This window comes from Cottoperca gobio, chromosome 15 (assembly GCF_900634415.1).
Source record: "Cottoperca gobio chromosome 15, fCotGob3.1, whole genome shotgun sequence".
Classification (NCBI taxonomy): domain Eukaryota; kingdom Metazoa; phylum Chordata; class Actinopteri; order Perciformes; family Bovichtidae; genus Cottoperca; species Cottoperca gobio.
Genome location: NC_041369.1, coordinates 8,429,623 through 8,451,078, shown reverse-complemented (window position 1 = coordinate 8,451,078; position 21,456 = coordinate 8,429,623). Strand labels below are relative to the sequence as shown.

At 41.0% G+C, this 21,456-nt stretch overlaps 4 protein-coding genes across 9 annotated transcripts in view; 2 read left to right on the top strand and 2 right to left on the bottom strand.

The window, feature by feature from the left end:
• LOC115019743 (signal-induced proliferation-associated 1-like protein 2) overlaps positions 1-7,849 on the bottom strand; it is an 81,484-nt gene extending 73,635 nt beyond the window's left edge. For all 5 annotated transcript variants that reach the window (XM_029449301.1, XM_029449302.1, XM_029449299.1 and 2 more), the window contains exon 1: positions 7,684-7,849. The gene's annotated coding sequence lies outside the window, so the exon portion shown is untranslated. The remainder of the gene's footprint in view (positions 1-7,683) is intronic.
• Positions 7,850-8,868: 1,019 nt separating this feature from the next.
• Positions 8,869-11,853, top strand: map10 (microtubule associated protein 10). Its single transcript, XM_029449997.1, has one exon. It carries the CDS (start codon positions 8,993-8,995, stop codon positions 11,438-11,440), a length of 2,448 nt encoding a protein of 815 aa, XP_029305857.1. The 5' UTR covers positions 8,869-8,992; the 3' UTR covers positions 11,441-11,853.
• Positions 11,854-12,090: 237 nt separating this feature from the next.
• Positions 12,091-15,726, top strand: ntpcr (nucleoside-triphosphatase, cancer-related). Of its 2 annotated transcripts, XM_029450603.1 has the most exons (5): positions 12,091-12,189; positions 12,648-12,810; positions 12,887-12,989; positions 14,309-14,518; positions 15,053-15,726. In XM_029450603.1, the coding sequence occupies exons 1-5, from the start codon at positions 12,156-12,158 to the stop codon at positions 15,128-15,130; spliced, it is 588 nt and encodes a 195-aa protein (XP_029306463.1). In that variant the 5' UTR covers positions 12,091-12,155; the 3' UTR covers positions 15,131-15,726. The 2 variants fall into 2 exon arrangements, with proteins under 2 accessions (XP_029306463.1, XP_029306464.1); XM_029450604.1 differs by lacking the exon at positions 12,887-12,989 and having other exon boundaries at positions 12,648-12,817.
• A 5,165-nt stretch (positions 15,727-20,891) lies between these two features.
• The window catches only part of mymx (myomixer), a 33,832-nt gene continuing 33,267 nt past the window's right edge, over positions 20,892-21,456 (bottom strand). The window contains exon 34 of the mRNA XM_029450200.1: positions 20,892-21,456. This exon is cut by the window's right edge and continues 296 nt beyond it. The gene's annotated coding sequence lies outside the window, so the exon portion shown is untranslated.

The window sequence follows — 21,456 nt, the reverse complement described above, 5'->3', positions numbered from 1 at the left end:
CAGCTGCTCCTGTGGTCAGATATGCAGCACCTGGCTGTGTATCCAGCAGTTGTGAGTTCGTTGTGTTTTGGCTCGAGCCCACGCAGCTCAGTGCTGAACTGTATGTGGCCCTACAGTGCTGTTTACATTTCAGAGATGATCGGAGGGCTTCCAGTAAACATAGCCTGGGGAAGGTAAGCAGTGAATGAACACAGTGTAGCTGCTAGGCATTGTAAGAATTAGAGACCTCTTGTTAGGATCCTTACATAGTGTCTGGGACACTGTTCGCCTGACTGTGTTACGCAATCTCCTTTTCCTTTGCTCCTTCTTCTTTTAAGGTTGTAAACCCATATAAAGGCTAGCAATACAGTGTCAAATGTGCTGCCCCTGTAGATGAGGATCCCACCCCCTGTGGCTAACCTCCAAACGTCCACAGAGGCTTTCAATACACTTCAGCGGAGGAGGGGAGCGGTTGATCTCCTCCACATTGACAGAGTGCGATTACAGAAGCAAGAGAAAAGAAAAAATCAGGCCACTGTCACTCTAGATCATTATCCTCCGTTAACAGCCTTTACAAATCGCATAAAAGGAAGGCAAGTCAAAATGATGTTGCAAAGAAAGAGAGGAAAAAAACAAGAGATAGAATATACTTCTCTATCTTCGTATTAGCTCTGCTTGGCTGGGCCTTGCTCCTTAAACACATCATACCGCCGCTGCAGCAGCCCAGAGTACAAGGAAAGGCCAGGCTGACTGCCAGCCCTGCACAGTTCAGCTCCTCTCTGCTTTAGCCTTCCCTTCTACTTTGTGTAAAAAGGTTTCCCATACACACCAGTAACTCCAGTATCTCAGGCTTGCCTAACATAGTCAGACATCTATGTCTTTGCTAACAGCAAGTTACATGAATAGGCCAAAGGCAACATCAAGTAGTCATTTTTGTGCTTCAGTACGTGGATACAAGGGCTACATTTATGTCCTGGTTTAATGGTGTGTATAATTTATAAGTATCTGAACTGAACTAAGAGACAAAATATTTCTGTTTCAAAGATATTGAAAAGAAGTGTAATGTTTATTTGAACAAAATGAAGATCTAGAAAAAGGAAAAAACTTCTTGGAAGAATGATTTCTTATAGCCAACACTTTTCAGATTTTTGTTTGTCACTGCCGTCAAATGAAAGAATAACACAATCAGAGTCATACATTGCATCACACCACTTTGACATACACACTGAAAATAAAAAACTGAAAATTGCCAAAGTTTTTTTATAGTTCTGGGAATTCCCAGTGTAAACATCATTTATTCGGTAAACTAAACTCACCATCATCTGATTTATGGATCAGTGGGAACACAAACAAGAATAACAACCTCCTCCCAACATGTTTCGTCAGCGCTTTAAAAAAATACAATGACAGACTACAGACCATGACCAGACTTTCTAATTTGTCTCGTGTCAGTGCGCTGGCAACATGAAAGGAACCAACAAAAAACAGACACTTTCTCACAATTGATAAAGGATTTTTTTGAGAAAGTTCCTTCCGGTTAACAGGCTGATATTAGAAACTTGTACATTCCCATCAGTACTGTAGACAAAGCTGAATAGCCTGTCTCACAAAACACAAACAGCCGTGTAGTGTAATATCAAAGCAATCCTGCTGTTTGTGTAGGTTCAACATCGACTTATGCTTAACAACAGTGTGGAAGCACTGCAGTGCCCTGGTGAGGTTAAGTGAAGGATACTGGCTCCAGGAGCAATGCCTCAATCGCTCACGCACACACATGCAAGCACCCTAAAGCTGAGCACTTTATGGCACATCTGTCACGGCTCTGCTTCATTTGACTTGTTAATTACAATCAACCTCTATCAGAAACAAGTCAGGGTGCTTTTACGGTTTAAAACAACTCATCCGATGGCCATTTGCTCCTTGGCTCACCCAGGGTCGATTTGACAGTCAAGGGCGCAGATGTTTAGACGGAGTTTTGTGCTTTATTGGCCTACATTTTATTTATACAGGTTTAATTTACCGTACCTTCGATGAATCCAAAATGGCTAATACCATAGAGATTATGAAATACGTAATCCTATGAATAATACAGGAACATGCATAAATAAACCACTAAAGTGTAAAATAATTTCATCTATCCATCCAGCCTGTCTAACCATCATTATCTTATCATTCTTTTTGGCAGGTGATTTACATATTGTCCTGTATTTATGCATACGTTTATTTATTTTCCAGTTCCATACCTGACACATTTACCAAGGTGCTATTCAATAAATGAATAGTCAAAGACATGCAGAAGGAGCAGAGGCCGAAAGGTATGCAGTCAGGATTCTGGCTGTGTCACCCACACCCAGTCCTGTCTGCCTATTCAGACAGGCTCATTCTTTTTCGCTACAGTAGGAAGGAGGTATGCACATCGGCTCTAAACCAAATCCCTTCTTATCTCCTATTGGAGGCTGGCCGCGACACAGAGGTCAGCTGTCCCGATTGTCTGGGCCCGCTGAGGGGAACACAAACCGAGTTAACCCCATGGGTCACGACTGTTCCTTGGACTCAGTGGCAATCGGGTTAATGACTGGCCAGCACTCATTCTCTCCATTGCCCAGTAACAGACACGTAGACAAAACATGTAAGCAGGGTCAGCAACTTTCAGTGGCCTTTTCCCAAACATTCCCGATATGGACACTAATGAGTCCCTAAGGGAACAGGAGGTGCAGACATAATTCATCTTGGTAGGACACATTTTCCTATATGTTTGACTATTGCAAATCCATAATGCATGAACATGATGTTTTTTGGAGTGATACTGTTAAAGGATTGATCCACTGGGCAGAAACGCCGTAAGTGAATATGTTACTAACTGGCACCAACAACGCATGCGCTGGGATACCAATGCATGTTCAACACATGTGTGGACCGCGTACTCCAGAAAGTAGTATAAACAGAACTACTAAGTGTCTGTGGTGTCTTCAGCTGTATGAGTAGGCATCTGCTTGGGAGTATATCAGGCCCTTTAGCTATATAATGGCAGGGAAAACCCTGTAATGGATTAAGCAAAAAGGTTGTGGCTTGCCTCCATTTTGTTGTTTAACTTAATGATCAAGCTGAAAATATAAATGCACCCTTAGTTTATCCCAGTATGGGTAATCACTGGGGGAGGTGAGTGAAAGCAAAATATCTTCCTTTTCAAAATCTTTGATAGATAGGACGATGACGGTCCTCCTTTATAAACTGAGATGACTCACATTTTGCCATTGTGTCTGAAGATCAGACAGAATATCTGGAGGATTAATGGTTTTCTTTCAGACAGAAAAATATCTTATAGTTACATCTCTGTTGACTGTCAGGGCTACATCTGTGAGCCACCACCATTGTGGAGATCATATGTAGCGCTGTCTGTCAGGCATGTGGAGGATGGAGCTTAGTCCAGAAAATCATGTGAGGATTCAAAAGGTCATCTTTAAACAGTAAGGTAAATCTGGAGTAAGCGTATCAAAGATTTTGTTTTCATGACCAGCAGTAAGGTGTGGATTTTGCATTATGCGTGGATATAATGCAAAACATGATCTATTCACCATCTGCACTGCAACAAAAGGTTTTAACAACAACTGTAGTAAAGATATTGGGAAGCATACTGTAAATCATCAATTGCTCCAGCTGAAGTTATGAGATGCCTAATCTGCACATGAGCCAGCAGTGATGGCAAAGGTGGTCACCTGAGAGCGCAACTTTTATTCTCCCCTCTGCCCCCACATAACACCTCCTTCTCAGTCCTTCAGCCACTCAGCTGTGTGTCACCAGAGGTTGACAGGAGTCTCACCAGCAATGGCGCGATCAGCATTTGACTTCTGTCACTATACCATCTGCTCCATCCAGCAGCTTCCCCTCCAGCCATGGCACTGCTTTTTTTTACTCAAATGCGGCTGGCACAACAGCAAGCCACTGGATAAGTAGCAAGAGGGTGTGAAATTAAAAGAGCAGAAAAGATGTGCTGGTGTAGCATATTTTAGCCACTTTTACTAAAATAATAGCATTTATTACCAATACCAAACATGTACTTCTGAAGAAGACAACCATGAAATTGTTTCAATGGATCCATTTCTCCAGGCAGGCATTACATCTGACCAAACACAGTGTCCATCTGCATCTAATCTCTATGAGTCGTAACCACTGCAATAAAACTCAGACCAACCAATGACACATTTAGACACAAATAAACAAACAAACAAGCAAAGCTGCAAATGAGGAAGACAGTTCATATATGTCCTCAAGAAACAGGCCACAGACTAACTATAACATCTAATTTGAACACATGACATAGATGGGAGTGAAAGAGTAGAAATATGGTGCTGTGGAAGGCTGTTGGCGTCTTCCTGTGGTTCCCTGGAACGCATGTTGACATACGCCAGCGCCCGAGCAAGCTGTTAAACATGCCATCTTAAGGCTATTACATTGATTACACACGAGTAGTCGTATACTGTGCAGTGCAGACACAAATTATGAATGACCAAAAGAGAACCCAACACGCTGACCTTGGAGCGGTTAAAGATCCTTTGGTTACCATTCTCTTCCTCAGAGAATCATGTGGAAGGTTTATTGTTACTTTCTATCCCAAACTAACAGGAAATTAGTTTGCAATGATGAGGCACATAGTTCTTGAGCTCTTACGTGATGGGTTAATACAAACTTAACTGATATCCCACATTAAAAGAGTTGCCTGTACGGTACATTATGAACATTGCTCAGTAAACCACCCACATCCATTTCAAACAGACCCCTAGTGGAACAAGAGATCAATTCATAAAAAGGCATCAACCTAATGACGGCATCTGTGCTTTTCCTGACAGTGATGAGTGGGCTTAAATCCTTCCATAAATCCAGACTGCAATCAAAACAAAGGCTGTCAAAAAAGACGGAGAGAGAGTCTGGCTCTCACAACAGGAGCAGGCAGCATGTGATCCCTTGTCTGCTGGTTGGTTGGTTTTGAAGCAACAGGATTTGGTTGGGAGGTCTATTGTGAATCATGGCTAGTCAGCCAGCCGGTCAGCCTGCACCAGACCAGGCTTCCTGATCCTCGTCACATGCATGGGTTGTGGGATCTGTTGGAAAGTAGTGTGCCACATGGTTTGGCATGCCTCTATAGTACAATGAGGAGAAATGCATCACCCCTAACAAACATGGTCTGACCCTAAGTCCTTTAGCAGTTTTTTCCCCCCTCTACTGTTCTCTAAATCATGACCAGTCAGCACACCGGTAGCAAAGCACCGTGGGAACAGAGACAAACAAGGGGAAAGACTAGGAAACAGCGCACTGGGGGAGTGGTGTAACAAGAAGACTGAAATTGGCCACAACTGTTAAGTTATTTTCTAAACCTTAAGAAAGCCCCCAAACAGTTCTGTGTTATGGTAATGTTGTATAGGCAAACACAACGGCTGTAACTCTAGTGGGGCGTCTCCAAGCCCGCAAGGCCTGAAGACATCCTAATCAGCTCTGCAATGATAACAACTGGATATGGCCTGTGGGCATGTCACAGGAAGCAAATCCTCTGCCAATCATGACAGGTGCCTTATTGTTCGACTGAGCACACATTGTGCTCATAACTTTATTTTGAAAAGCATATCTATGCAGCTCAATTACCCTTTGTCTGTTTAGCCATGCAGAAGACACTAAGAAATAGATGAGAACATATGTCTTCATCAGGGCCCTGTCTGCACCCTATTGATGGCAGTATGCAACAGATCACTATTCAAACTAAGATTGAAGGACTTTGACCCTGGCACTGTCACTGTCACTGTCATGGCTACTGAATAGTTCTCCCTTTTAGGAGGGCACTGCTGGCAGTGGGTGAGGTGGGGTACCTAGGCAGCTTAATTCCCATCTACATTTGGGAAGATTTTGTCTTTAATCTATCTGGAAAAGAAAGTCTGTCTTCCTTCCTGTAATAGACTAAAACATACAATTTCCAACAGAAAATTCAACAAGGTAGGAGTGACTCAAAATCAAAGGTCATCTTTGGGTGCAAGTACATACTGAGGAATGACATGAATCAAAACTCAAATGGAAAACAGACTATAGACATAAACAACTAAATATTTGCATGATGACAGAGAGAATGAGCAGATTAATGAAGTTGTTTTTCGCTGCTGTGCACAATAGCTGCAAATTATTCACACATCACTACAGATGTCTTAATGCCCATTCAGGAGAGCGGTCAGTTGAAAGATTGCCTCTCTGATTTGCAGACCTGACGGCTTGAGTTAAGACAAACATGTTTGGTGTTAAAGGAAAATATGTTAAATGTTATACCAGACCACGAACATACTGGAATCATCTTAAAACACTCCTGTGCCTACTTAGTTCAGCACAGCCCCACAAAAGACTAATCTTTCCCAGACATAAAACCCTGTGAAAAATAATGGTGTCTTATTGATTTTAACACTCCAGGAGAAAAGAAATCTTTATGCTTGATCTGTTCAGATGGGAGCTGTGAAGCCAGGAGGACAGAAATGCACAGCACTGTAAATTAAACAATGGAAACTCACATTTAAACTCAAGAGCACCTAGTTGTTGTGACTGTAGCTAGCCAAGAGCACAGGAATGGGCCTATTTGGTATGCTTTATTGGGAAGTTAGTTATTGCGTAGGCTAAGCTTCCTGCAGGAAGACAGCAAAAGGATATGGTGCTAGAAGACAAACAACATTTCACTTGTTTACTCTTCCAGGAGGGTATACAGTACATTGTGTGTTGAATAGACCACAGGATCAGCCAAATAAAGCAATATGTGCATGTTGTGTACAAGCAGGCTGCCAAATATTGTGTATGGACAAGCAAAACAACTCTGATGTTAGAGGAAATAGTTCTTTGTCTGGACATACTGTCAAGCTCCCACTGTTACAAAAAGTACACTAAATATGAACATAATACAACAGCAATGCACAGTAGAGTGTGTGATATTGGTTAACAACTACTTTTTAAATCCTCTCCGGGCTACTCATAACAATTAAATATGGCCTGTGAGACTAGCTGTAGACCTGTGAAGGCTTTATTATCCATGACCAGTAGGACAATGATGTCTTTATCGCCCCCAACCGTTTTCATGAAAGCACTCCACCAGAAAAATTCATTCAAAAATATTTCTGTGCAAATCCAGTCCAATTAACCCCCCGCGCGCACACAACACCACCACCACCACCACGAGCATTACAAAACATATGACGACAACGCTTTATCATTACCGGACTACATTTTTAGAAAAATCCCGAGTGGCATTACATAGTCTGCTTTGGGTAATATAAACGCAAAATTAAATGTATTTTGCATTGAATTTAGTACGCGAGGTTAATACGCTCCTTGGTAAAAAACAAAACAAAAAAACAAACAAACAAGAGTCAAATATAAGTCAACGGCACCATAGCTCATACCATGAATAGACACACATATAGGCTATAGATAGGCTGCTGCTGAAACATCATGTCCTGCAGTTCTTTTAAATTCGTCGCTTACATTAGCTTACATCTCTTTCGCTGCCTGAAATAAACTTTATCCTTTGTGTGTTCACTATTAACATCGACATGCCAATGAGTTTCTCCACCTTTCGCTACTCTCACTGTGTGTAGCGCTCGCGCTCCTCACTTTCAGCTACAGCACCTACTTTTTAGTTTGTAGGTCCGGTCGCAGGCAGAAAATAACATTAGTGTCTCTTACCTTAAAATGCGAGCAACGTCCTAGCTAGGCTGCGAGGTTGTTACTGTTGCTAGTTATCCTTATCGGTTAAAAAAAACAGTTGAAGCTGTGGTAGTCGGTCTTGCATCTCTCTCTTTCGGTGTCAGCCTCCAGACTGAAGTGGCACAGTCCATTGCCGTATGCATGAAGCACCTATCTCCGTGATGACAACACGCAGCACGGAAAAAGACTCCGCCCATCCGACGTATGTAGAAACTCTCTGCAGTTCACTCCTGTCCACACACACAAATTATTATCATAGGTTTGTTGGTTCATATTTAACGGAGAATAATTGACTAATGTCCACTACATGCTAAAGGCGAGTGAAGAGCATGTCATGTCATGTCTAGTGGCCTTTTTTGCCATTCACCACAAGATCATTTTAGTCTTTACACCCAGTAAGCCCTACAGTGGCACCATCTGGTGAACTGCAGAAAAGTTTCTCACTCAAACCTGAATAAAGTATAATCTTCATATCAGTTCGACATGTAATATGTTGTGTTTTCTTGTAAGTTACCTGTAAGATGTTATTCTGCAGGGTTTTTTTTCCATTTCCTTTTCTATTTCCTTTTTTTTAAGAAACTACTTTTTCTCAATTACCTGTATTTACAACGACAATGCCCTGTTTGTTACAAAAAACAACGACAACAAAAACAGCAAGCAGGGATTGATCATTGATTAAAAAATATATGTGTTGTACAGTATGTGAACTGAAAACTGAAACTAGGCCTCCTTTTTTAATGATTTAATAATACAGTGATAGACATAAACAGTAATACTTAGATTTAATCAGATACATATGTGAATATATATATAATGTATATATAATATGTATATAAATAATGATGGGATACATATAAAATGAAATAAATTAGAGTAACACAAAACATGCAGGGGTCAACATAAATAGATCAAATAAATAAACATTCGATTGGGAGCACAGTTTTAATAGCGTTTTAATTGTTTTAATCCATTGTTTTATAGCCCCTTCAACAAGAAAGTTAACATTTATTTTAGCGCATTTACATTTATGAATGTTAACCTTTGCAAATGATTGAATGAGATTGTTTAGAAAGACAAGACAAATCTACATATACTGCTTACGGATATATATAGATTTTCACCTGAAACTACATTTCCCAGAAATCCCGGGGTCATTGTATGACGCAAAATGCTCGCGACAGCTGTTTGTTTCCATGGAGCCGATAGAAGCTAAAACCTGATTTGCGGATTAGCTAACAGCTACTTAGTTAGCTCGTCGTTTGTTTTTTGTTGTTATACGGCTTTCAGGATGTCTCGACGACAAACTAGCGATAATCTCGAGACTCTGTTTTCATTTGAGCTGTTGGTGCAATTTATCCGAGTCGAGAAAGATATTCAAGTTACCGACGAGCTTGCTCTTGGAGTACGACTGCTGGATTTCCCAACGCTGCTTATTTATCAGCCTCAGCAGAGCAGCGGTGGCGTTAACCAACGGGAACATCATGGGAAGGATCAGCGGGGGGAATACCCCTTCAACAGAGGGAAGTCTTGTTTCTTCAAAATGAACCTGCACTCACTGCATACCCATCTATCTAACACCCCTCTCTATGCTATGGTGTTGGATGTGAAAGAAGAGATCCCCAAATTAGTTGGTACCTCACTCGTCTCACTGGAGAAAGTGATGGACAGAATCAGGCAGGATGTGACTGAACATGGTGTCTCTACTCCCTCCTCTCATTGTGGAAGGGGGGTTGTTGGTATATGCAACCTCATGGGGGAGAACATTGGATCAATTTCCCTGAGTTACAAACTCCTAAGTCTGGGAGCTAGTTTACTGCCACATATCACAGAAAGAAGGGGTCTTAAAAGCCCCAGTGTGCACGGAGGGGAACGCGTACAACAAAGCATCATGGAGAAAAACATCACAGAATCACTGCCTCTTGACTGTGGGAAACCCACATCGGACAAGTCTGACGTTAGCAGAAACATCAAACCATCAACTGAAAATTCCTTGATAAATGAGGATAAACGGGACAATGGTGTTTTTGTTGCCATGCATACTGAACACAAACCAAGAAGTCAAATTCCTCAGACACTCAAAGAAACAGAAAACGATTTTGAAGAAGATTTAACTCTATTTTGTCCTCCCCATCTCTTCTACAATAATTCTGCAGAGGAAAAAAGCAGAAATGAAGCAGAGGAATGCAAATTATCGAATGTGTACTCCGACGCTTTTACATTTGAAGACACAGAAGAAGAGATGAGTGAAAATACAATTGAAGGTGCAAGTTCTCCCATGATGGAGCAGAAAGAAAGACATGAAAAAGCCTCAAGAATCCAAGAAACAACTGCGGTGACTCCAAATGTCCTCGGGGATGCCTTACGACAGTTGCCTCTGCTAAATGCTCTTCTTGTTGAGCTGTCACAGTTGAATGGCCAGAATCAACACCAGCCTTTGACTATTCATCCCAATCTATCTTGGATTTACAGGCCTGCTTCCACTGAGCCTTCAGCTGGGCTTGGAAACACACCACGAAAGGTTTCATTGCAGAAAGCCAAACAGGGGAGTATTCCCCACCTAAAACATTTACATTCCCCCAGATGCTGCTCTACACCTGCGTCTGTAAAAGTGAAAGACAAACAAGATGAGGCTAAAAGCTCCAGTAAATCTCCTCAGAAGAAGCTTGTGTATGGTACAACTAAAACATTCAATCTAAGGCTGAAACAAATCTCTCCTCTTAAAGTAAATCGACGTGAATGCATGGACTTAATCCAGAGTGAAACGCAGTCAAGTACGGCCAAAGGAAAGACAAAGTCAAATAATAAGATTGTGAAGTCCAGCAAAAGAAAATCTGTTTTAAATCAGAGTTCCAGTCTAAATGAAAATGTTGAGACGGTGATGCAAAGCATTGCAGTGGACTCTGCACTACAAGAAACATTCACACTAAAACATGGGACCGTTCAGGGTAAACAAGACACAGACTCTCTGAGATTATCAGAAAAACCTTCACTTTCTGAAGGAGACTTGAAATGTATTCACATCCCCAGTGTGGATGATGACAATGTTGCCCAAAATAAAGACAAGAAGGAGCATCGCAGTGATTTAAATCAAGTTAAATCACAGTCTGAATCTGACAGGCACAAGAAGAAAACTGAATCTTCAGGAAGCAGCAGACAGAGCAGCCCAAAATCTTTATTTTCAGACTCCAGCAGGGAAGGAAACGAAGAGGCAGACTACGCTGATGACTTTAACAGCCTCGAGCCCAGCGATGCCTACTCCCCCGACCCCTTAAGCACTCCACGCTCTCCTGTCCGCAACTCTGACTCTGAAGGATTCCAGAAGAGAGCAGACCTCCCCGTGCCCGTCAAAGCCCCTCACTCTCCACAGCGTGCTCTGAGGGGTACGCACATCATCCGACCTCGAACCCACACCTCTGCCCTCTGCTTCTCCTCTGATGACAGTGACAGAGATGGGTTGGATTCCTTACAAACCATATGCTCCAGAAAAGCGATGACAGAGCGCAGCAGAGTGGAAAGGAGCTCTGGTGCTGAGAGTTTCATATCATCGAGGGGGCGAAGGAGCGGGTCAACCAAAAGCAGTGGTCCTGTTCGAGAACTTTCTGCAGAGTCAGTATCCTCCTTTGAAACACAAGATGTTGAGGAACTGGAGGATGAGCTTGGATCTCTGGATTTCAAAAAGGAGTATCAGCATATCTCTAAACTAGTGGCCAACAAACTCCCTGGTTACACTATGTAAAGAAAAAATATAGAATTCCACATTATGGTAACATCAAGGCTACACTACTTCCAGATGAGTAGTAGTATTGTAGTTTACACATCAAGCAAATGTGTACATGTCTATGTATGTTTTCCTTTCAGTTATAATGTCTGACAACTTCTTTGAATAAAGATGAGTTTTTTGTGGAAATAATGTGATCATTTTACTTAATCACTCAGTTAATACTAGGCTACTGTACATTTGCATAACTTCTTGGACCATGAGTCTTTTAGTAAGTACATAAGAGGATGGAACATCTCTCTGTGCACACCGTTTATGCAAGTCATTTAACCTAATAAGCTCTCGTTTCCAGTCGAATTGTCACAAGCTGAAAATCTCTGATTTCACGGTGTTTCCTTTTTAATACAACCTGCTACTTTGCATCTGCCCGTCTATATTATTTGATAAACTAAACAGAGACAGCTATTTATTCATTTTAAACTGGTTTGGTGTGTTTTGCATAACAGTTGTGTTTAGGATTTCCTCATTATACTTACAGTACTTAGAGTATTTTCACAGTGTGGCATTAGTACTTTTACTCAAGTAAAGAAATTGGTAGATCCTAATTTGTTAGGATGATTAAATGAGCTAAAATATCATAAAATAAAGTTCTGAAGTGTGGTGTCTACCGCGCATGCGCCAACACGGTGCGTACGGAAGAGCTGCAGCAACATGTTAAACGGTGTAAACTGAAATGTTCAAACACGTTTTTCTGACAGGACCTCCAGGTAACTCTTAACCCCCAGCATGTTCCGTGATGTTGAAGTTAAAGTCGCTGTAAATCCAGAATAGTCAGTCAGCTGTCTTAACCCAGTGTCCTAGGGTTATAAAAGTTAGCTTGTTTAGCTATTTATGTCCGGATGATATCGCATTATACCGGTAACTTGTTATGCTAACAAGGTATTTGTGCTATTCCTTTAAGTTATTCCACACACGAAGAAAGGTTCATATAAATACTATTTTGGCAGATTGTTATTCAACATGACTGAATAATTCCTATTTAAAGATATATTGATTTAACGTTATGTACATTTAGTAGATTCCTTATTGATTATTTATGACAAAAGGATGGCAGCATCACTAATGCATGGATTACACATATCCTTATTTTTCACAGTAGGCTACCCTAATTTTAAATAGTAATATTGCAGTTTTTTTTTTACAATGTCTCTTGTTTTGCTTCCAGGTGTGGGAAAAACCACTCTGGTGCAGAAAGCCTGTGAGGCTTTAGTGTCATCAGGAGTGGGAGTTGAAGGGTTTTACACAGAGGAGGTCAGGGAGGGAGGCCGAAGAGTCGGCTTTGATGTAGTCACAGTGGCAGGAGAGCGGGGCCAGCTGTCAAGAATCAGGTACCAGGTTTGTCATCCCATTCTCTTTTATTATTGTGCTGTTTTTAAGTAACTTTCACCTTATTTTAACTTACAGAGACTTTGCCGGATCGTCTCATGGCAGACGGGAATACACAGTTGGGCAGTATGTGGTTGACTTGCCCTCATTTGAAAACCTAGCTCTCCCCCTCTTCAGAAACGTAAGACAGCACATGCTTTTTTAATCTCACCCTCATCAATAGATCACAGTAAGCTAAACACTCCCCTTTCTCCCAACTTAACAACTCATCAAACCTTTGATTTTCTCTGAATTGATGGAATAATTGGAAGCTTGCAAACACATAAATTCCAGAGTGACACTTTTAGTGTTCGTGGTGCCGTCTGGCTGTCACTGACCGCGATGAATCTGGCATGTAAAGTAAGCCTGGAGTGACTCCTTCACATGTGCTCTAAAGAAAGGTGTCTGTGTCTTGGCGGCACATATTCCACTTTCATCTCACTTGAAGCGCCTCTGTAATCACTGCTGATCACGCGTTGCATGTAACATACAAACACTGTCACTATGAGCTTTTTCCGCATGTTAGATTAGCCACATGGACACCAATGCACCTATTTAATCTTTTAATCAATGCATTTTATTAATAAATTCTAACATCAAGCATACACTAATGCATGTTCATGCTTAAAGGGGTAGTTTGGATGTTTTGTGGTTGTATGAGGTACTTTTCCATAGTTACCTACAGTAGATGGTTGGAGGAGCAGACAGGAGAACCGACACATAAGCGAAGTAATGTAGTGCTGTGAACAGCAGCAAAACGTATTTTTAGTCGCCTAAAAGAAAAGCCCACATGTGCGCTTTCTTTTCACTGCTTTGCCTTCCCGTTCGACAGCCCTTTCTGAAGGGGAACTGAAGCTGTTAAGTCCATCTATGCAATCACCAAAGCCAACTGAGTCCTGAAAAAAAAAGAAACAGTATTTTTTTACCTCACAGCACACAGGAGCTGCTGGTCTACAGCTGCCTCGATTGGTTAGTTTGTTTTTGTTATTGTGTGACTTTGGTGTTTTAAAGGGTTACTTCAGATGCACCAAAGTCACGCAATAACACAAGCTAACCGATCGAGGCAGCTGTACACCAGCAACTGCAAGGTAAAATGACTGTTTTCGTCATTGAGGTCTGGTGGCTTTGAAGAGAGCATAGATAACAGGCTTCAGTTCCCTGTCGTTAAAGGACTGAGCGATGGCAAGGCAAAGCGGTGAAAATATTCTAAATATAACGCACACTTAGGCTGATTAGATTTATTTTCTTTTTAGATGACTAAAATACTTTTTGCTGCTGCCTCCTTCCAAAGCAGTACACTGTTAAGCTCCCGTGCTGATAATCCTCTCTGTTTCTACAAATGTGTGGCGTGCCAGCCACCATCTACTGTAGTTATTACACTGACTTTGGATAAGTACCCTATAAAACTCCACTTCAAACAATCCAAACTATCCCTTTAATGCTAACATCCTTCGTCCCCAGGAAGGGGCAGCAGATGGGGGCAGCAGGAAGGTGTTCGTCATTGACGAGGTTGGCAAAATGGAGCTCTTCAGCCAGTCGTTCATCAGGGCAGTGAGACAGACTTTAGATAGCTCCTCCTGCACCATCCTGGGCACCATCCCCATCCCCAAAGGTAAACCACTGGGTCTTGTGGAAGAGGTGCGGAGCAGGAGAGATGTCAAGGTCTTCACTGTGAGTACAAACACCACACAGTCTCGGGGGGGGGGGGGGTATTTAGGTCAGTTTAGGAGCTTCTAAGTCCCACAATAGCTGTATGACACTACACGTTGTCTACTTTGTCTTAGGAGGGTGGTCAGTCTGCCTACTAATGCACAAGGGGCATGCCCCGCATTATCCCTCACCAGGATTAACTCTAAGTCATGCATGACTGATTCAACAACAAAGGGTGGTCTCAAATGTCAAAATAATTCATCACGGAAGACTCAGTTATGGATATTGTCATGTAAAATGCTCACTATGCTGGAGTAGTCATAGTATAAACAATTGATGTCAAACTTCTGATTTGCAATTTCACCCAACAGTACAGTGGGTCAGAGATGAGTTATTTACAACATGTGTGTCACAATCTCTAAAAGTGGACACGGTACTGTCTGAGGCTTCGATCCTACAGGACAAGACATGTGACACAGTTCCCATGTTGTTTATCTTCAGGGTTTTACATTATCTGCAGAACACCTACTAATGATTATTTCTTTTCCCACTTAGGTGTCTAAGGAAAACAGAAATGCCATTCTACAGGACCTTATAGCAACGGTACAAAACTGTCTCCAACATACAACCTAATATGGAGATTCAGAGGCACTGGAGGGGAAAGATGCTGCACTTCTGCATTTTTATTGTGCTGACAACTACTTTTATTTGTGCATTGCATGTGAAGTACACACATCAAGGCTGTTGAGTGGATCTACACACGCTCCATAACAGGGTTCTGACCTAACCTGAGGGCCACACAGAGCTGCTGGGAGAGTTAGTGTGTCACATGCATGTATTTATGTACACAATTAATTTTGTCTTTGCTCCTACGGCCTCAAAATGGATTGCATGCTGAATAATTGATCGTGAGATGGAACACAGCGGGGGAATTGCTCAGTTATTGTGTAAATATCCCAAAGACTGCCAGTCCTCAAAACTGCTCTGTTCAGTGTGTAATATTCATTTGTTCACAAGGACAAGTGGTGCAATTTATTTTTATATAAAGGGGCAAAAAAGGCAGTGCCCCTATTTATTAATTCAGCTCTTAGCTGTGTGAACCACACCTTGTGTTTGTCTCGTCAACCTGAGGATGCACTCATTGAAAATCAATCAATATTTAACAGTGCAACTATGTTCAATCCTTTCATGGTTGAAGAAAAATAAACAGGCATTTCTTTCAACAATGACATTGTCTTTATCTGGTATTTATTGCTTCTATTCAAAGATGGAAACTGTTCATTTGTTCAGCAGGTACACATGTTTTCCTTCTGGTGATGAGCTTTAATGTTTTCATAATCGGCAGTACATATAAATATGCTTCACTTTTGTTTAAGGGATTTTATGCTCCAGCCTGGGAGTTAATGGCATTGCTGTCCACATGCAGTCAGATTACAGTAAAGGATGGATATTATCACTGAATACAGAATGTCTAAGATGTCAGAGTGCTTTTATGAAGGATTTATTCCTTTAGTAAAGCTCAGAAAAAAGGCCTCTGAAGGGTTTTGCAGCTATAGAACGAGACGTGCTGTCAGACTTAAAGAGAAGTGAAGCTCTGTCAACAAACTAAATGCAAATTAAATCTGGCACATTAGTCCTTTTTTATTAATGTGGCTATATTCTTATCAAATGTAGCTTCATTAGGAATCGGTGAAGAAAGTTTTTAGAGACAAAAGTAGCTCAAGAGCATTCAAGGTTTGTGGATAGTCTCGCTGCACTGACTCAGCGGGAGCTCTACAGTCTGGCAGATGTATCAAGGATGTTAATAGAAATCCTCTGGCAAAAGATATTTGTTTTCAACACTAAAGCGTCTTCAGGTCATTTCAAAGTGAAAATACATGGAAGGTTTTTTTGGCTTGTTTTCTAATACTGCTTGTGTAACTGATGTAACCTGTCAGGCTGGCTGCAGAGAGAGATGCCAGCTGAGATCTGCGTCAGACATGCTGCTGTGCCAGCATCTGTTCGGAGGCCACTGATAACGCACCTCTGGATAAACTGCCACCGACAGTTGTTGAATTGGCTACAAAGTCAACATCGCAATGGTCGTATGTTTGAACTAACATGGAAATGTGACGTCACATTGTTATGGCATAGGCCAGGCTTAATGGTTAATTAGAGTTGATGCTATGATTCATGATGGTGGAGCAAGCCGAGCAGACGGGTTATATAACAGTCACAAAGACAAGTAAAATGTGTGTGTGTGTGTGTGTGTGTGTGTGTGTGTGTGCGTGCATGGATGCATTTGATGTGTAGTGATGTGATGAACAGTGATTGTCAGCAACATCTGCTGTTGCTAAGGGATACAGAGATGCATTTATTCTGTAGCAGCTTATTTTATTTGAAAGAAATGATGTATATATATATTATATTTTTCTGAGAAATAAAAATGCCTGAGCCTACCAATTATCTAACAGACAGCATGTTTATTTGTTTGTATAACTTCAACTTGAAGTTAAAGTCAGAGAAATACTAAAAACCTTTTATTGAAATAAATGTATTTTTGCAAGTTTAGCATGAATAAATGTAACTTTTGTCTTAAGTTCACCTTTGTGCCTTTACATTAATGCAATTAGTTGATATTACTTTTTAAATATAAAAAACTAATAGAATCCATATATATCCATAAAGATAATAATTTCTTCCCTTTCCATACTCAAAAAAGCATCTGTATGTCATTGCTATATTTTATGGTAATGTTGTCCAGACATATGGTCATCATGCTATTTGACATTGTAAACGCTATGGTTTTTTTCATACATAACCATTGTGCAACTGTAACAAATTGGATGCACCATCGGGGGACTTGAATGTATTGATGTAGCGTAAGCCCTATAGAATAGCTTGAATGAATAAGAAATGAATTAATATCCATATCGCAGAGATGCATTTGCACCATATCTGGGCGACAGATGATACCCTTTATCCCTCCACACATGGAGGACACAGAAATGCAAGGAGCTTACCAACAATCCAGGACAAAAGGGAGCTCACTGGAGGCAGGATGGGGTGGAGGATGGGGAGCTGGTGTTTAGATGAGGACATTGCTCTCCAGTTATTGCACTTTGTGGTACCAGCCCAGGAGACACAATGACAGCTGTAGAGCGGGGGGGGCATATTATGATATATTGTCCGAGAAGTCATTGGCCAAAATGCCAAAATCTTGACATATTGTTCAAAGACCATGTGGGAGATACACAAAATCCTGCTCCAGCTTTCCCAAAGCTGGACTTCAAATTCATAGTGTATTTCCCACGATGATGGTGTAATTTATTTCAAAGACGTGGAGCTAAAGCTTCTTAGCATCTGTGATGTCACATTTCCCAGTGCCAAAGCTTGCACACAGCAGTACTCCCTTAAAACAAGGTGATTTCTCAGCATGCACTGGGTTTGTGATTTATCACAGTTTGTGACACTTTGCATGACCCACAGGCATCAGATATGTTCTCGGGAACCTATAATTGAGGTATATTTCACCTCGTTGTGCTAATGGGAATATCTAAGGTCTGCTGGTCATGACAGGTGAGCAGTTAATGTCAAATGGGATGCGAAGGCTGTGGAAATTAAGCCATTTGATCCGAGTTCCTACCCAATGTTCCACCCTGCTGCCCACCACCAATGATTCCTTAACCACTCTTCCCATTACATCACTTTCACGGGCTTCCCGGGGCTGCAGGCAGACAGTGTTTGGTTTCAAAGCCTGTATCTGGGCCACTAGCACACCCCTCTGCAAGCCTACATTTTAAACCCGAGATCAAAGCTCGAAGAAGCATGAGAATCAAAATATAAGACTAAAATCGATTTCTCTATTTAATATTTAGTATCATTTATAGGTTCAAAAACACTGAAATCTAAATCTATTTTAATAGATCGGGTAAACTTACTAAACATACTGAAGAGCAATCATAAACATATTTTCTGGGATGTGTAAAGAGTCACTTATCCTTCCAGAGGACCATTTTCCATCAACATCAGGGGAGGTGTCGAAGCCCGAGGACATCCCTCTCCTGTTACACGCCTTCATGGTTCCATGTGATCTCCGGATCTCTTTGAATGACTGTGGTCACCCCCGGTGAGTCACTCCTTACTTGGCTACATAACAAAACTTCACCTCACCTTTGGCAGGATATGTCATGTGGGCCGTTATTAGTGGTTAGACGAGGGGAAATGCAACAACCGAAGTGTGGAGAAGAGCGTGGGTGTTGTTTTGTGTGGAGCGTGAGTATCCATTGCCCGGCCGCATAATCCCACATTTAGAGAGGAAGCCTCCAGAGTGTGGTGACACACAAGCAGAGTGCATCCCAGTCTCTGCCGGGAAGGGATGAACCCCCCACAGCTGTGAGGGAAGCAGTCAGAGGGCTGTCAGCCGATGATTTGGAGGTCAGAGGGCACAGAGTGGACACAAAGATCGGGGGCATGGTGATCAATCGATCGGCCGGTGCTGCGTCCCTCAGGGCCGCGAAGGATGTGGCTGTCATGCCAAACTTGACGGAGAGGAAAAACACACAAAAACTGTCTTTTTTTTGTGGATGGGAAAAACCCAAATGTTTGTAGTCCATGCATATCGAGAAAATAGGTGCCATATGTGCACGCAATTATATGAATTTGCCAATCACATCCCCAGATTATTAACTTGTCTACACTAATAACATGCAGATCAATGCAGTGGCACATGGACATGGAATGTTTTATATAAAGTGAACAAACTCTGGGTATATTTTACAGTAGTGTGAGAGTCATACAGCATTCATCTCCATAATGACTCACAGATTGCTGACCTGCCATGATTAATGCCCCTGCCCATGCACCACAAACATGGAGCTTGTTCTAGCTGTTTCCATTCCATACACTACTGTAGCTGCTGTGTATGTGTGTGTGTGTGTGTGTGTGTGTGTGTGTGTGTGTGTGTGTGTGTGTGTGTGTGTGTGTGTGTGTGTGTGTACCCATGCCAAGACCACACTGTGACTCTTGGCAGTGCGATGTGAAGAGGTGGTGCTGTGGTTGTGGCCAGAACCTCGATTCTTCTCCTTTTTTTATTATTATTATTTTTTACATTTGTGATAGTGCTAATCTACAAAATTGTGTTTATAAATTAGGCTGGCGGTCAATAGGAGAAAGGTACACTTTACTCATGATATCATGTTGCAGATCAGCAATGGTGGGAAATACATTTACTTAACCGCTGTACTGAGGTACTTGTACTTTACCTGAGTGGGGTTTATACTTCTACTCCACTACATTTAGGATGCAAATATTGTATTTTTTACTCCGATAAATGTATTCAATAACTTTATTTACTACTAATTACTTTGCAGATTCAGATTCTTAATACAAGATATAACTTTATGATGTATTATTATAGGTTAAGATGCCCAACAAATGAAATGATCTCCATCTTTAACAGTGATTAACACATTAATGCATGAAATAGGCCATTCTACATTACGAATACTTTTACTTTTGGTAAGTATAAATCTTGATGCTAATACTAATCTACCTTTATTTGATTATGATTTTGAATGCAGTACTTTTACTTGTAATAGAGTGTTTTTACATTGTAGTATTGTTACTTTTACTTAAGCAGAATACTTCCAACACTGCAGATCATCACATTCAGTGTGTTCTGAAGGTGTGTTGCACCTCACTTCACCTCACCTCACCTCACCTCAACTGACAGTTCAACTACTTTCAGTGTTTACATACAAACTCACAATTCAACTGCTCTTGGTTTTTACACTTCGAAAGACATTTTTTCGACAACCGACACTTTAACAGCTTTAAGTGCTTTGACTTCGCACAAGTGACACAACTAACATTTTAAGACGTTTCAACCTGTTTAGCGTTTGCAAATGCAATTTTCAGAGTAAGAACGCAGACCTACATTTACTTCCGAGAATTCTCTTCATACGTTCCAAATCTTCCAAAAATTTTTTTTAAATTTGTACCGAATGACCTATTTCCCTCCCTGCTGTAACTAATCTGTCCCTCAGACATCTTGAAGGGAATCGCTGAATATTTTGAAATGCTAAGCAGTAGTGTTTTGCAAATTCTTTATGCATATGATTCATTATGCAGCCATGTCTGCAGAGAATGTTCGGTTCCTCATTTTAAATGCTGTTGATTATGGATTTGTTTGGATTCATGTCTTTGAATGGTGGCAGGTTTTTAATATGCAAAAAGAGGGCTAATGATGTGAAGATGTTCTTAGCCTGGCCTGGCCTTTAATCTCACTCTTCATCTAATCCCTTTTCTCTTCAAAGCCTCCAGAGATGACAACAAAGCTTGAATAACTAGACATTTTCACAACAACTGTATGAAAAATAAATATCTTCATCTATTATCACAGCCGAAGCACATCTTTGATTTTTTAATGTTTTATTATGAATATTCGCTGCTACAATTTGCATTTAAAAAGTGTTAATATCAAACAAGCTCAAGCAGTATCAAACTGCTGAATTTAGCATAAGAAATCAAATGTTTTGGTGCACCACACGCTGCACATGTAAGTGTCATGAGTTCAGGATATCGGTTATACTTGAGGTCATAACTGAGTCTGGGATTATTCTCTAAATGTGTTTTCTAAACTGAGTCTCTACTAAGCTGGTAGGTTTACTTTATACTTTATACACAACAATCCAAAAAAGAAATACAAAAGCGAAATAAGACTGGTGAGAAAACATGTTTCAATAAATCAAATCTACCACTACATAGTGCACACCCACACAGTATTGTTCCTTTTACGTGACAATAAAAATAAAGAATAATTCAAACACTCATTAAAAAGACTTAAAGTGATTTAAAACATAGAACACATCCAAAATAAAACCGCGGTAGCTCTTCCGATCATAAATACAGTCAGTAGTAGCGTTTTTATTGCTCTTCAACAAATATGTGCACTGCACAGTAGAAACAATTTGTAAAAC